The sequence below is a fragment of the Stegostoma tigrinum genome, chromosome 13 (genome assembly GCF_030684315.1).
Source record: "Stegostoma tigrinum isolate sSteTig4 chromosome 13, sSteTig4.hap1, whole genome shotgun sequence".
Taxonomy (NCBI): domain Eukaryota; kingdom Metazoa; phylum Chordata; class Chondrichthyes; order Orectolobiformes; family Stegostomatidae; genus Stegostoma; species Stegostoma tigrinum.
In genome coordinates, this window is record NC_081366.1 from 49736007 (window position 1) to 49753526 (window position 17520).

Consider the following 17520-nt stretch of genomic DNA (forward strand, 5'->3'; position numbering starts at 1 on the left):
GCCACCACTTCTGACACTCCTGTGCCAGTACCAAACACATATCTCCCGACCCTCCCTTCTCAGCATTCCAGAAGGACTGTTCTTTTCCTCCCAGCAGCGCTCAGCACCCCTGTGGCAGCTTCCCATGCCATTGCAGAAGTTGTAAAAGCTGCCCATTTAACTTCTTGCTCCTCGCTATCGAAGACAGTTCTGGTCTCCCTGCTATAGGAAGGACATTGTGAAACTTGAAACGGTTCAGAAAAGATTGACAAAGATGTTGCCGGGTTTGGAAGTTTTGAGCTACAGGGAGAGGATGAATAGACTGGGGCTATTATCCCTGGAGTGTCAGAAGCTGAGGGGTGTCCTTGTAGAAGTTAATAAAATCATGAGGGGCATGGATAGGATAAATAGACAAAGTCTTTTTCCCCACGTAGGTGAGTCTAAAGCTAGAGGGAATAGGTTTAAAGTGAGAGGAAAAAAGTTTGAAAGCAACCTAAGGGGCAACTTTTTCATGCTGAGGCTGGTGCATAAATGGATCGAGCTGCCAGAGAAATTGGTGAAAGCTGCTACAATTACAACATCTAAAGGGTGTCAGGATGGATGTATGAATAGGAAGGGTTTAGAGGGATATGGGCCAAATGCTGGGAAATGGGACCAGATTTGTTTAGGAAATATGGTCGGCATAAACGAGTTGGGCTGAAGTACCTGTTACCGTGCTGCACAGCTCCATGACCCTAAGACCCCAGACATACCTTTCAGGTGAAGCAGTGATTTTCCTGCACTTAATTCAATCTAGTCTATTGTATATGACACTCCCAATGTGGTCTCCTCTAAACTGGGGAACTGAAACAGAGTCTGGGCGACCACTTTGCCGAATGCCTGTGCTTTGCTAATAGTAATGATCCCAAATGTCTAGATGTCTGCCACTTCAACACTCCACCATGTTCCCTATATTTCTGTGTCAAGCATGCTGCACTGCAACAGTGAGGTACAATGCAACCTGGTGTAACACACCTCACGTTCTGCCTTATTCTTACATACTTGAGGACTCAAAATTGAATTTAACTGTTTCAGGATGTGATCACCCTCATCTGTTTTTGATTATCCTTTCCCCACACCCCGATTCCTGATTTGTATAGGTTGCTCCCAGCATCGTCAACCTATTTTCAACCTTTCGCACTTCTCACCAGCACCCTACCAGCATTTGTCTCTCTCTCTTAGCTTATCATCAGTAATCCCTTTGTTTGCCTATCCCTTTTCTATCTCTCTGGGTCCTGTCTGCAAGTATTTTATTCACTCCCCCAACCACATCATCAGCATCAATACCACTCCTCACCAGCTATTTTCAGATCTGATGAAGGGTCACTAGACACAAAACTTTAACTCTGGTTTTCTCTCTCTTTAGATGCTGTGGGACCTGTTGAGTTTCTCTGGCATTTCTAGTTTCTATTTCAGGGAAGTCCTTCAAGAGAACAAAAATCATTCCACACCGGGTTATAGTCCAACAGGTTTATTTGAAAACACTAGCTTTTGGAGCATTGCTCCAGCATCAGCAGGACCAACACTCCGAAAGCTAGTGTTTTCAAATAAACTTGTTGGACAATAAACTGGTGTTGTGTGATTTTTGACCTTGTCCAACCCAGTCCAACACTGGCGCCTCCACTTTACACCAGCAGCCTTGTTTAGGCCTGCACCAGCACTCTTCCCCAGGTGACTGTATTGTGGAGGCAGATAAGTCCTGGTTCTCAACAATTTTCTTGGGGTTTTGTTAGATTTTTAAACATTTGCAGTTCACAGCATCTCAGTGGTGGCATGAATCCTAGTGTACATGACAGAACAGAACCTTTTGAACTGTGAGTTTAAAAAGGGTCTGTCTCATGCTTTCTCTGCCAGGCTGTGACAACCTAAACTACTCCAACCATCACCATGAGACCTTGTGCTGTCTCTTCTAAGCACTTGCCCTTCCATGCAATTTGATTCACTGGACATTGTTTAAAGCCAATGAACTGTATAGTGACAATTGTATGTATAAAAATTGCTTGAAAAACAATCATTTGTTCATTCATTATTTGCACGATGATGACAAAAGGTTCATTTACTACAGGGCAACAAAAAAGTCAATCACCAAAACCCTTTATTATCAACAGCAGAAAATACAAGCACTTGCAACTTCTGAACCTGAAATAAACACCATTCAGATGGCAACGAAGATCAGAGAGCTATTGCTGTCAATCAGGCAGTGTTTCTCATGGTGCTCAGGTGCTTCAACAGGAGCACTAGATTTATGGTCTCTCAGCCAAGAATGTATAACGAGGCTTACCCACATCCCGGCAATGAAAATCTTGTTTTTTGCAGGCACTTGCTCCCAAGGAGTATCAGTTAGCTCAATTGGTTGGACAGCTAGTTTGCCTTGCAGAGTAACAACAACAGCATGGGCTCAATTCCTGCCGCAGCTGAAGTTACAAGAATGACTCATGACTTGATTTATTATTGTCACATGTACCTGGATACAGTGAGAAGTTCTGTTTTGTGTGTAGTACAGGCAGATCGTACAATACACAGTGCATTACAGTAATGGAACAGAACAAAGGATAAAATGATATGGCTGCAGAGAAAGTGTATAAACAGTCAGATCAACATTAAATTTAAAATTTGAGAGGTACATTCAGAAATGTAATAACAATGAGGAAGAAGCTGTTCTTGAATCTGTTGTACATGTGCTCAAGCTTTGTATCTTCTGCTGGACAGGGGAGGTTGGGAAAGATTATAACCCTGGTGGGGGTGGTGTGTGATTATGTTGGGTGCCTTTCTGAGGCAGTGAGAAGTATAGATGGAGTCAATGGATGGAATGTTGGCTTATGTGATGGACTAGGCTGTGTTCACAACTCTGTATAGTTTCTTATGGTCCTGGGTAAAGCAGTTGCCATACTGAGCCATAATACATCTGGAAAGAATGCTTTCTATCGCGTATCTATAAAAACTGTTAAGAATCTTTATAGACATTCTGAATTTCCTTAGTCTCCAGAGGAAGTAGAGGCATTGCTGTGTTTTCTTGACTGTAGCATCAATGTGGATGGACCAAGACAGACTTTTGATGATCACCACTCCCAGGAAATTGATGCTTTTGGCCATCTCTAACTCAGCACCATTGATGTGGACAATGGTGTGCCCTCCACCTTGTTTACTGAAGTCCACGACCAACTTTTTTGTTTCACTGATGTTGAGGGAGAAATTGTTATTTTTACACCAGGCCACCATGTGCTCTATCACTTTCCTGCATTCTGTCTCATCATTGTTAGAGTTCCAGCCTACAACAGTGTTAAATGGGAAAAAAAACAAAGTTGCTGGAAAAGCTCAGCAGGTCTGGCAGCACCTGTGGAGGAGAAAACAGAGTTAACATTTCGGGTCTGGTGATCCTTCCTCAGAACAGTTCTGAGGAAGGGTCAATGGACTCGAAACATTAACTCTGTTTTCTCCTCCACAGGTGCTTCCAGACCTGCTGAGCTTTTCCAGCAACTTTGTTTTTGTTCCTGATTTACAACATTCACAGTTCTTTTGGTTTTTATTTAGTGTTAAATGGAGTTAGGACAGAATGTGGCCACAAAGTCATGAACATAGAGAGAGTAAAGTAAGGGGCTAGGTATGCAGCCTTGCAGGGTGCCAATGTTGAGGATTACCATGGAGGATGTGTTGTTGCCTATTCTCACTGATTGTGGTCTGTGGGTCAGGAAGTTACGGATCCAGCTGTGGAGGGAGGAGCAGGGACCTAGGTCTTGGAATGTGGAGATTAGTTTGTTTGGAATTATAGTGTTCAGATGCCAATAAACCATGAATTCAGTCAATTAGAATTTGCAATATAAAGCCTGTTAGATTTTTGTTTTCTCCGACTATCAAAGGAGTTGGCAGAAAGGTGTGGACTTGCATTTGAAATACGGAAACAAGAAATTAAGATCTACAGGTTGATAAAATAGACTGGAGGAGTTGAATGGCGTAATCTTCTTATGAAGGTAGGAAAGTAGGTGACCATTCCAATATAGATCAGTGAATGTATCTCTACATAGAACATAACAGCACAGTACAGGCCCTTCGGCCCTCGATGTTGTGCCGACCTGTCATACCGATCTCAAGCCCATCTAACCTACACTGTTCCATGTACGTCCACATGCTTGTCCAATGACAACTTAAATGTACCTAAAGTTGGCGAATCTACTACCGTTGCAGGCAAAGCGTTCCATTCCCTTACTACTCTGAGTAAAGAAACTACCTCTGACATCTGTCCTATATCTTTCACCCCTCAATTTAAAGCTATCCCCCTCCTGCTCACCGTCATCATCCTAGGAAAAAGGCTCTCCCTATCCAACTCTCTGATTATTTTAGATGTTTCAATTAAGTCACCTCTCAATCTTCTTCTCTCTAATGAAAACAGCATCAAGTCCCTCAGCCTTTCCTCGTAAGACCTTCCCTCCATACCAGGCAACATCCTAGTAAATCTCCTCTGCACCCTTTCCAAAGCTTCCACATTCTTCTTATAATGCGGTGACCAGAACTGTACACAATACTCCAAGTGCGGCCAAACCGGAGTTTTGTACAGCTTCACCATAACCTCTTGGTTCCGGAACTCGATTCCTCTATTAATAAAAGCTAAAACACTGCACACCTTCTTAACAGCCCTGTCAACTTGGGTGGCAACTTTCAAGGATCTGTGTAAATGGACACCGAGATCTCTCTGCTCATCTACACTGCTAAGAATCTTACCATTTGCCCTGTACTTTGCCTTCCGGTTACTCCTACCAAAGTGCATCACCTCACACTTGTTAATTTGAATGTGATTGATCGGTATCCCTCTGTTCTCAACACAACGTTGTTTCATTTAATTTCACAAATTGTATGGACACATAGGGTGGATAACTGTGAGTAGCTGTATTTCTCGAGTTTTCATTCCAGAATTCTCCCCGCTGTTCCAGCCATTAGTTGGCAAACACACCACTTCAGTGATACCCTGCCTTCTTATGCCAGTTGGAAAGTAAGAAGACCGAATTGGACCGTACCCGATCAGTCCAACAGCATTTTGTGTTCTTTCGTTCTCAACGTCTCTATCACTGACAAAGGAAGTGTTCAAACAGTACAGTAAAATCAATCTTTTTCTGTGCCACTAATCACTTTCTTTTCATCTCCAATGTTTCGTAATACAGCGTGGTGAAGATTGATCTTCGCTTTCTGCCCTATTTGTAAACTCCAATTTTGAGCTGTTTGCAGCTGAAAGTACCGACAATTGTTTCTGTGGAGTCATTGACCCAACTTCTTGTCTGTTCGGTACTGATCAGTTTCAAATTTAACCTGTGCCTTTACATGTACCGAATTTACATAACGCAAGAGCATTTTCATTTTCAAAACAGAATCTGCTATAATTATTATACAAGATAATCTCACTTTGGGTATTTAGAACATTTTGCTAACGTGAGCTTTATGTTTAACACCGAACAATTCTCTCACATATCTCAGCTGTAGCCTGTTGCATTTGCGCACATCTGACAATTTTCACATCGATTAGTTTTTTATTTGATTTAGGAAACAGCAGGCGGCAAACCACAGTCCTTCTCACCAAAGTTATGATTGATCCACCAAACGTATTTTGCACCGACTGATATTTGTGCAAAAACGATATCAGACAACTCGACTTGTCCGGGCTAAGGATCAAGCCCCGCCTGCAGCGGGATTTTGCAGCTTCTGCCTGTCCAGCCCACGTTCAAATTTCAAAGCGCGCAATCTTTAGTCGGCCGGAGCTGTCGGTTTGAGAGCTGGCAGAAAGGTGTCTGTGCCAAAGGCTGGCTTCACAGTTTCTGGATTGGACGGCGTCCCTGCCATGGTCAGCGATTGGTTCCAAGTAGCGGCAAAAAAAAACAGTGCAAACTGAGGAGAAAAGAGGAGCAGTCGGTCACCGTTTGCACCGGTACCAGCACAGAGACAGAGTGACAGGACATGGGGAACAGCAGCTCTAGTTTACAGCCCCGATCCACCTGGAATAACATCAATCTGGCCAATAGCAGCAGCAGCAGAACGACTCCCGGGCTGCACTGTCACGGACACGGACACCATCAGTGTGAGTTTCTGCTTCATGCAATTACACCTCTTCCTCCTAATGTGCTGTTGAAAAGCCACTCTCCCGATACACTCATAGTCTGTGATATTTATAGTCTGTGACCCTCTGTTGCTAAGTGATGGCAAGGGTGTTGGGGTGGAAATATACCTTGTTGGTGATTGAAGGGAATGGTTAAATACGAAATAAACTCCGAGTGTGGATGTTTTAATCACAAAGGGTTGAAATAAACCCCACCAGTTCATTTGAAATTTTGGCAATTGCTCTAACTGCAAGCGCGTGTTTAGTTATTGTTTATTGTAAAAAAATGTCAGAGTTCATATAGCAGATAGCATTTCTTTTCTTCCCAGGGTCCTAAAGGCAGCCAGTGTTTTGGTTTGATTTATTGTTGTCACCTGTACCTAAGTGCAGTGAAAAGTTTTGTTTTCTTGCAGTACAGGCAGATTATAACAAACAAGGACACATTGTGGTTGAAGCAGCAAAGTGTAGGCGGAGTCATAGTTAGTAATAATGCCATCAATGCAATTTGTTTGAAATTCTATTATGGAAATAGCCAATCCAACTGACTACCCAATATTATTTAATATAAAAAGCCTTTTGCAGCTTTCAAATTTTGCGCATTTTGCTTGAATTATTCACTTACTAATAGTCGCAAGGTGCTGAAACTTTCCACCCATCAGCACACATCAGGACCAACACAAGAATGATGCATTTTATAAAGGAGAAACAATTTCTGCAGCATGAGAACAGGGCATAAATTGGTTGTCAAGTAACTGATTGTCAGAGACAAGGCAAGATTTGGGACTAGGCCAGTTATTGCTCCTGAAAACCAGCCCGGATACAAGAGCAAAATGATCTTCTACGCTGTAGTCCATGATTCTACACTAATGTAACCTTTTTTTTAGCAACTCCATTAAAAAATATTCACTTGGTCTCAGACTTGAGGTGTATGCTTTCCTCAGTTATCTAAATGATGAATGGATATCATAGAACATATTTCAGAGGTATGTTAATTAAAATCCAAGGTTTATATTGACCACATGCAACAAGTTGCTGTACACTTAGCAGGTTGTCCATACTGCACGTAAATATTTTGAGTAATGGAATTAAATTAAATGAAGGATGGTAGAAGAAATGTTTCATTTCCTGTCAGCCCACATGACAACTCACATTTATGTTCCACCATTAGTATGGAAGATATACCAAGGAACATCATAGGATCAGTACAAAAGAATGTATGATACGAATGACATTAAGGAATAATAAGGCAAAATGTTTACTAAAAAGGTAAATTTTAAGTTGTGTTTTAAGGAGGAAAGTGAGGTGGTGAGATTTAGAGAGGGAATTCCAGAGCTTAGGGCCCAAGCAACAGAACATGTCATTTCCAATAGCAATTAAACTTGTGAATGCTGAAGATGAATACAGTATTGAGAAGGTTATGGAGCTAGATGAGATTACAGAAATGGGGAGAATGATGGCCATGAAGGATTTGAAAGTAAGGATGAGCATTTTAAAATAGATATTTTTCCTAGTTGTGTTCACCTAACCTCAGTGAGCACTGATTTATTGAGTTATGAGGCAGGCAGCCGAATTTCAGATATCCTCAGATTTACAGAAAGTGCCTCAAATTTCTTTGCTCATCTTTTTCTAGTCTTATTGATTCACTTGTTCATTTGAACTACAATTCTTTTCACTCAGTTTGGCTTGTTCTTAGAATAGTTAGGGCTCCTCTTTAGTGTGAAACTTGTTTCCTTATCTGTTGAGTTCCATGACTTGGATACTCTAAAACTGAGGGACATAGATTGAGAATTAGGGCCAGACCATTCAAGAGAGATGTTAGGAAGCACTCCGACACACAAAGGATGGTAGAGGTGTGAAATTCTCTTCCACAAATGGCAGTTGATACTAAATTAGTTGTTAATCCTGAATCTGAAATAGATTGTTTACTTTTAAGCAAAGGTCTTAAAGGATATAAACCAAAGGCAGGTATATGGAGAAAGATAATGGGAACTGCAGATTTTCTGATGAAGGGTCTAGGCTCGAAACGTCAGCTTTTGTGCTCCTAAGATGCTGCTTTGCCTGCTGTGTTCATCCAGCTTCACACTTTGTTATCTAGGCAGGTATATGGAGTTAGGCCATAGATCAGCCATGATTACGCTGAGTGGTGAAACAGACTTAAAGGGCTTAATGGCTAGTCCTGTTGGTATATTCCCATGAGTCATCATTCATGCACAATGGATGCTGTTGTAGTCTACCTTTTCTAGTTACTCTATTCCTTTCTTGACCAGTTTTTACCATTTGACAATCCTCAGATGTCTCTCTCCTGTTGTTCAGGTGGATAGCATGGTCCTCACTTGGTTCTATTTTACCCTTAAACAGAATATCTCCTGCAATGGCATTATTGTAATTTGTTGACAGGTTGTGGGCTTGGTTAGCATTTATTACTCATCACTAATGACCTTCACAGGCGAAGAGGAGCTGCCTTTTGGAACCACTGCAGTCCATGTGGTATAGGTAGACCCACAATGCTGTTAGAGAGGGAGTTCCAGGATTTTGATACAGTGAGATGAAGGAAAAGTGACATTTTCCAAGTCTGCATGATGTATAACATGGAGGGGAGTATGCATATGGTGCCATGTAACTGCTGCTGTTTGCTCTCCTGGTGGTCACGTCATTGATTTGGAAGGTGCTATCAAATGAACCTCAGTGAGCCACAACAGTGCATCACACAGTTGGTACATAATGTTGTCACCGTGCAGTGATGGTGGAAGGAATGAATGTTGAAGTTGGTGGATGGGGTGCCACTTAAGGAGGCAGCTTTGTTCTGGGTGGAGTCAAGCTTCTTCTGTGTTGCTGGAGCTGCATCCGTCCAGACAAGTGGAGAATATTCCATCACACTCGTGAAGTGTATCATGTAGGTGGTGGATGGGGTATGAGGAGTCAGAAGGGGAGGAGTTACTTACCACAGAATACCTAGCCTTTCACCCGCTGTTATAGCCATGGTATTTAAATGTTTGGTCAAGTTTAGTTTCTGGTTAATTGTATCCCTGATAATGTCGATAGTGAAGTATCTGCATTGGTAATTCCATTGAATATCAAGGGGAAATGGTTAGATTCTCTGCTGCTGGAGATAGTCATTGCGTGACACTTGTGTGATGTGAATGTTACTTGCCACTTATCACGTGGTCTGCATCAGTGTCTGAGGAGTCAGAAATATCACTGAATGTTGTGCAGCTATCCATGAACATTCCCACTTCTGACCTTCTGAAGGAAATAATATTGCTGAAGCAGATCTACATGGTTGGACTAAGGACGCTACCCTGACAAATTTCTGCAGTTATGTCCACAGAATGAGATGATTGTCTTTCAAGAAAACCCATAATTGTCCTTTATGTTACATTTGATTCCAACCAGCAGAGAATTTTCCCACTGATTCCCATTGACTCCAGCTTGTGCAGAACGTGGGAGGTAAGGGTCACCTCTAGTGTCTCCACTGACTTCATCTGCGGGAAGCGCACTGACTACAGCTCCTCGGAAACCGCATCAGGGAACTGGAGCTGGAGCTGGATGAACTTCAGATCATTCGGGAGGCTGAGGGGTTAAATGAGAGGAGTTACAGGGAGGTAGTCACACCTCAGGTACAGGAAAAAGGTAGATGGGTTACAGTCAGGGGACAGAAAGGGAACAGGCAGGCAGTGCAGGGATTCCCTGTGGCCATTCCCCTCAATGACAAGTATACCATTTTGGATACTGTTGGGGGGATCGAATTACCAGGGGTAAACCATGTGGTACAGGACTCTGGCACAGAGTCTGTCCCTGTTGCTCAGAGGGAAGTGGGGAGAGGAGGAGAGCATTAGTCACTGGGGACTCCATAGTTAAGGGGACAGATAGGAGATTCTGTGGGAATAAGAGATCCTCATGGTTGTTGTGTTGCCTCCCATGTGCCAGGGTTCGTGATGTCTTGGATTGTTTTTTGGGGTCTTAAGGGGGAGGGGGAGCAGCCCCAAGTTGTGGTCCACAAAGGCATCAACTATATAGGTAGGAAAAGTGATGGGGATGTAGGGCAGAAGTTCAAGGAGCGAGGGTGGAAGCTTATAGCTGGAACAAGCAGAGTTGTTATTCTCTGGTTTGCTACACATACCACATACTAGTGAGGCGAGGAATAGGGAGAGAGAGCAGTTGAACTTGTGGCTACAGAGATGGTGCAGGAGGGAGGGAGAATTCAGATACCTAGCTAATTGGGGCTCATTCTGGGATAGGTGGGACCTCTGCAAATGCGATGGTCTACACCTGAACCTGAGGGGTTCCAATATCCTGGGGGGGCGGGGGGTGAATTTTCTAATGCGCTTCAGGAGGGTTTAAACTAATTCAGCAAAGGGGTGGGAACCTGATTTGTAGCTCCAGTGTACAGAAGGTTGACGGTAGTGAGGTCATGAATAAGGTTTCAAGGTCGCAGGAGTGTACCGGCAGGCAGGAAGGTGATTTGAAGTGTGTCCACTTCAATGCCAGGAGCATGTGGAATAAGATGAGTGAACTTGCAGCATGGTTTGGTACCTGGGACTTTGATGTTGTGGCCATTTCTGAGACATGGATATGGCAGGGACAGGAATGTTTGTTGCAGGTTCCGGGTTTTAGATGTTTCAGTAAGATCAGGGAAGGTGGTAAAAGAGTTGGAGGTGTGGCATTGTTAGTCAAGGACAGTTTGATGATGACTCGTTTACTGAGGTAATATGGGCTGAGGTTAAGAGGAAAGGAGAGGTCACCCTGTTGGGAGTTTTCTACAGGCCTCCTAAATTTTCCAGAGATGTAGAGGAAAGGATTGCAAATTTGAGAGATAATGGGAACTGCAGATGCTGGAGAATCTGAGATAGCAAAGTATGGAGCTAGATGAACACAGCAGGCCAAGCAGCACCTTAGGAGCACAAAAGCTGACATTTTGGGCCTGGACTCTTCATCAGAAAAGGGGGAGGGGGAGAGGGTTCTGAAATAAATAGGGAGAGAGGGGAGGCGGACCGAAGATGGATAGAGGAGAAGATAGGTGGAGAGGAGAGTATGGGTGGGGAGGTAGGGAGGGGATAGGTCAGTCTGGGGAGGGAGGTAGGGAGGGGATAAGTCAGTCTGGGGTGGACGGACAGGTCAAGGTGGAATGAGGTTAGTAAGTAGGAAATGGAGGTGCGGCTTGAGGTGGGTGGAGGAGATAGGTGAGGCAAAGAACAGGTTAGGGAGGCAGGGACGAGCTGGGTTGGTTTTGGGATGCGGTGGGGGAAAAGGGAAATTTTGAAGCTGGTGAAATTCACACCGATATCATTGGGCTGCAGTGTTTCCAAGCAGAATATGATTTGCTGTTCCTGCAACCTACGGGTGGCATCATTATGGCACAGCAGGAGGCCCAGGATGGACATGTCATCCAAGGAATGGGACGGCGAGTTAAAATGGTTTGCGACTGGGAGGTCCAGTTGTTTGTTGTGAAGTGAGCGTAGGTGTTCTGCAAGGCGGTCCCCAAGCCTCCACTTGGTTTCCCCAATGTAGAGGAAGCCACAGCGGATGCAGTATAATTCCATGCCCTATTCCCAATTCCTTCGCCACTGCCGCATTTGCTCCCAGGATGAGGCATTCCACTCCCGTACATCCCAGATGTCCTCGTTCTTCAAGGACCGCAACGCCTCCCCCCCCGCAGTGGTCGAGAACGGGACTTCCGCATTTCCCACAACTTGTCCCTCACACCCCACCAATAACCGCCAAAACAGAATCCCCCTCGTCCTCACATACCACCCACCAACCTCCAGATACAACACATCATCCTCTGACACTTCCACCATCTACAATCCAACCCCACCACTAAAGACATTTTTCCCATCCCACCCTTGTCTGCCTTGCAGAGAGACCACTTTCTCTGTGACTCCCTTGTCTGCTCCACACTCCTCTCCAACCCCACCACACCCGGCACTTTCCCCTGCAACCGCAGGAAGTGCTACATTTGCCCCAACCCCATCCCATGCCCCAAGAAGGCTTTCGACCTCAAGCAGATGTTCACCTGCACATCTGCCAATGTGGTATACTGCATCCGCTGTACCCGGTGAGGCTTCTTCTACTTTGGGGAAGCCAAGCGGAGGCTTGGGGACCGCTTTGCAGAACACCTCCGCTTGGTTCGCAACAAACAACTGCACTTCCCAGTCGCGAACCATTTTAACTCCCCGTCCCATTCCTTGTCGACATGTCCATCCTGGGCCTCCTGCAGTGCCATAATGATGCCGCCCGTAGGTTGCAGGAACAGCAACTCATATTCTGCTTGGGAACCCTGCAGCCCAATGGTATCAATGTGGATTTCACAACCTTCAAAATCTCTCTCCCCCCCCCTCCCCCCCCAACTGCATCCCAAAACCAACCCAGCTCCTCCCCACCTCCCTAACCTGTTCTTCGTCTCACCTATCCCCTCCTCCCACCTCAAGCTGCACCTCCATTTCCTACCTACCAACCTCATCCCATCCCCTTGACCTGTCCATCCTCCCCGCACTGACCTATCCCCTCCCTGCCTCCCCGCCTCTCCACCTATCTTCTCCTCTATCCATTTTTGGCTCACCTCCCCCTCTCTCCCTATCTATTTATTTTAGAAACCTCTCCCCATCCCCCTTTTCTGATGAAGGGTGTAGGCCCGAAACATCAGCTTTTGTGCTCCTAAGATGCTACTTGGTCTGCTGAGTTCATCCAGCTCCACACTTATCTCGGATTGCAAAGATGATTCTGGATAGGAGCGAAAGTAACAGGGTGATTGTTATGGGGGACTTTAACTTTCCAAATTTGACTGGAGACACTTTAGTTCGAGTACTTTAGATGAGTCAGTTTTTGTCCAATGTGTGCAGGAGGGTTTCCTGACACAGTCAGGAACACCAGGCCAGGTGTTAGAATTGGAGGTAGGTGAACACTTCCGTGATAGTGACCACAATTAGGTTACATTTACTTTAGCAATGGAAAGGGTTGGTATATACCTCAGGGCAAGAGTTATAGCCGGGGTAAAGGCAATTATGAGGCTATTAGGCAAGATTTAGGGTGCATAGGATGGGGAAGGAAACTGCAGGGGTTGGGCACAATTGAAATGTGGAGCTTGTTCAAGGAACAGCTACTGTGTGTCCTTGATAAGTATGTACCTGTCAAACAGGGAGGAAGTGGTCAAGCAAGGGAACCATAGTTTACTAAATAAGTTGAATCTCTTGTCAAGAGGAAGAAGGAGGCTTGTGTAAAGTTGAGGCATGAAGGCTCTGTTAGGGCGCTTGAGAGTTACAAGTTAGCCAGGAAAGATCTAAAGAGAGAGCTAAGAAGAGCCAAGAGGAGACGTGAGAAGTCTTTGGCAGGTATCATCAAGGAAAACCCTAAAGCTTTCTATAGGTATGTCAGGAATAAAATAATGATTAGAGTAAGATTAGGGCCAGTCAAGGACGGTAATGGGAAGTTGTGCTTGGAGTCCGAAGAGATAGGAGAGGCACTAAATGAATATTTTTCATCAGTATTCACACAGGAAAAAGACAATGTTGTGGAGGGGAATACTGAGATACAAGCTATTAGACTAGACAGGATTAAGGTTCATGAGGAGGAGGTATTAGCAATTCTGGAAAGTGTGAAAATAGATAAGTCCCCTGGGCTGGATGGGATTTATCCTAGGATTCTCTGGGAAGCTAGGGATGAGATTGCATAGCCCTTGGCTTTGATCTTTATGTTATCATTGTCTACAAGAATAGTGCCGGAAGACTGAAGAATAGCAAATGTTGTCCCCTTGTTCAGAAGGGGAGTAGGGACAACCCTGGTAATTATAGACCAGTGAGCCTTACTTCGGTTGTGGGTAGAGTGTTGGAAAGGATTATAAGAGATAGGATTTATAATCATCTAGAAAGGAATAATTTGATTAGGGATAGTTAACACGGTTTTGTGAAGGGTAGGTCGTGCCTCACAAACCTTATTGAGTTCTTTGAGAAGGTGACCAAACAGGTGGATGATAGTAAAGTGGTTGACATGGTGTGTATAGATTTCAGTAAAGTGTTCGATAAGTTCCCCCACGGTAGGCTATTGCAGAAAATACTGAGGCATGGGATTGAGGGTGATTTCGCGGTTTGGATCAGAAATTGGCTAGCTGTAAGAAGACAGAGGGTGGCGGTTGATGGGATAGTAGATATTTTATTTTTCACCATCCGATTGTTTATGCGGTACTGCAAAATGGCACAAAATCAAACCAATAAACTATGTTGGCTTTACTTCTGTTTCCTCCAAGTCCCTTATCCTTTACATTTAATAAATATTGCTATTGTATCATTTCATCCAAATGACTATCATAGGTCTAAAGATTGACATCATATTAGAAATACACTTTGATATTGATCCTGCTACTGGTGGCCATGCAGAAAGGGCTACTTTAACAGCTGCTATTTTTCCAATGTTGCGACATCAAAGTTTTGCAGTGATCAAGTCTTACAATTTGGAAAGAGCCTTTCCTAACTCAATTAGATTTTATTTTACACAGCAATAACACAAAAATACAAGCTTGATGGTATTTAAAAGAGCTTCAAAAATATTATCTTCCTGGGGTGACAAGATTTGCTAATGGTTCAGGTCATTGGATTCAACCTTCTTGCAAAAAAATTAAGTGATCTAATGCAAATATCTTTGGTCTACAGAACATATTATCTTGGTTAGAGTTTCACTGTAATTTCTGTTAGCAAAAGTTATGCCCTGAATCAAAGTTTGAGTCAGAGTGCACTTTATATTCCCAATAGTTTATTTACGGATTCAATGTCCTGGAATTTATGATTATGCATATGTGTTGACCTGAAAAGCACACAACTGAGACAAGGCTAATATAAAACTGGCAAGCAGTTTTATCTGATATGAAGTATGTGAATGAACTGTCGTTTCTAGTGAGATACATTTATTTCCTCTGGTTCCCACGCAAGATGCACAGCTCTTTCTCCCAATGGGCCACATCCGCTAACAAATTAATTGTCTCTAAGCCAAATGTTACATGACAGTTTTGTTATACTAGTGTGTATTTCAAACTCCAGGAATCAGTCAATTGCCCTGAGTGAAGAAAGAGGAAGATATCCATAAACACTCTGAGCCAAGAAGAGATATGGACACATCAAGATAATCCTCTAAACCTTTCCTTGATTTTTCTATTTAACTTTTTGTCTTATGAACACCCATTTATTTTTATAAGGTTAACTTTTTATTTAAGCTTAGGCATGCACAATATTTGTTATGCCACTTACTAGCTAAATTTTAAAATAATACCAGAACTGAGATGTTTCCTCATTTTTTTGAACTCGATTAAGTGCAGACTGAAGATGTAATATTCTTCCATTTGGAAGTCATAAAAATCCTAGATCAGATGAGTTTTGGAGAATAGTGATCTATTTTCTAACAGACCCTACAGTATGATATAAAATTAGTTCACTATTCAAAATTATATAAATAAATAAAATAATTAATTAAATGCTGAATTATTTGCTGCCGTTTCCAAGGATACTGCTGGAAACAAGCCATCACTGGTGCAATTAAGAAAATAATTACAGTTACAAAAATGAATTGGTGTCTCAACCATATTTGATGCATAAAATTGCAATTCTGATTTTTCAAACTGAAGACTTGAGGAGAGTAGACAAGCGGCTTTTGAGCAAATGCAGATTCTTGCAGTTTAATATGAGAAGTTCAAGCTTTTTTCTTAAATCAATCTGTGACAATATGTAAAAGGGTTAATAAGTGGTAGGAGTTGGAAGAAAACAGTCAAACTGTTTAGAAACTTGATGAGAATGAATAAGGTGGAGTACCTTAATCTTACAGGCAGAGAAGATTACAAAAGAAGACAGAATATAAATGTATAAAAATGAACTATTACAGAATAACTTCAGAATGAATTGTGACTCATTCTTCCATTGAAGACATTAGATAATGATTTTAAACATATAATGTTATTAATTTATTATCAGATTGCTTGCTTGTTTTTTTTGTTTAATCAACTTATTACGTATTTTAAGCTTACAAATAAGATCTGAATTGACATAGTGCTGCTTTTGAAGACTGCACAATTCTGCGATTATAAAGATATTTTCAAACAGTTTAAAAATAATCATTTGTTTGGGTCTGTGCTTATTATCATGCACTAAGGATAGAATATGTTTTTGAAGGCATGAGTTCCAGAACGAAGTCATGATTAAAATCCAAAATCGCGATTGTGACATCATCCCGTCAGTGCTGGCGGGTGGGTTTTCATGTTTTGATGATGGGATAGCCTGGAGCTGGGCCTGCTACCTCCACATAGCATTCCTGAGTTGGAGTCAGAGGTAAACTAATGCTGAAGTGGCTAAGTTAGAAGGTAGGGCATTGTTCCCTGAAACATTGGCTCAGTATCTCATTGCCATCAGTTGTTTCTCCAAATTAGTAAAACCTCCAGATCAGCATAGACCTGCCATCACCTCATACCCCTTACTGCACTTAATCCACTAACCTGGTCTAGTATTCACCTTATAAAAGAAAAAAAATACAAGCCCTATAACAAAATATTAATAAACTCATAAATCTGTCAAAATAAACAGAAATCACATGATAGGCATTTAAAAGAAACATTGGCCTTTTCAAAACCTCAAAGATTTGTCCAGAGCATCAAACTGTCATTCCCCAAAGATTTGACTAAATAGACATTGCACGTTAGAACCCACTTGTGGTTTGGAAGGCAGCCTAACCACCAAATCTGTATTGTCAGGACAGTTGAGTAAACAAACTTTGCACATTAGACTCCATTGTGCTTTTGGAGAAAGAAGAAAGCATATATTTTCGTCAAAGCTTTCAAACAGCCAAATGGACAGCTAAGCTATTCTGGAAAGACTGAATTAAAGCACTGTGTACAGTTAAAGAAATAATATCTGGATCTTGTGTTGGCTAACCTTTCAAAATTTTATAATATTCATTTTATTCATTGGTTAAATAGCTCAAATGCATCTGAAGACTTTTCCACTTTCAGGATACTCTCCTTTCAATTAACACCTTTCCAATTATCTGAAATAGTTCAACAGTAACATATTATTTACTGGTAATGTATATTTTCAATCACAACACTGATACCATGCATTTCAGCAAACACAGATACAACACAGGCGACAGCATTTCATGATAACCTGTGAAGGAGACAACACCACTTTTACTCACCTCTTATTCTTTTCTCACCTTCAATCAATGGTTCACCTTTTCATTCTAAGGATTTGATTTAGAAGGGCTTCCAAATTACAGTTGCCTTCATGAATATTCCAGAAGTTCTAAAGTGCTGCTAATTACAATTGTGCTGGGAACCCTTGAACAACAGTACGATTAATTCATTTCTTGCCCCCTTTCTGCACACCACTGTAAAATACCGCTGTAAATGACTGTCAATAGAAAAAAGGCAGGAATTCCACTTTTGCATTGCA

The 17520-nt window shown here is 42.5% G+C and overlaps 1 protein-coding gene across 1 annotated transcript in view; it reads left to right on the forward strand.

The window, feature by feature from the left end:
* The first annotated feature begins 5765 nt into the window (after positions 1-5765).
* Positions 5766-17520, forward strand: part of neurl1b (neuralized E3 ubiquitin protein ligase 1B) — a 419935-nt gene continuing 408180 nt past the window's right edge. The window contains exon 1 of the mRNA XM_048543833.2: positions 5766-6079. Within this exon, the coding sequence (XP_048399790.1) occupies positions 5959-6079 (121 nt within the window). The 5' untranslated portion in view covers positions 5766-5958. The remainder of the gene's footprint in view (positions 6080-17520) is intronic.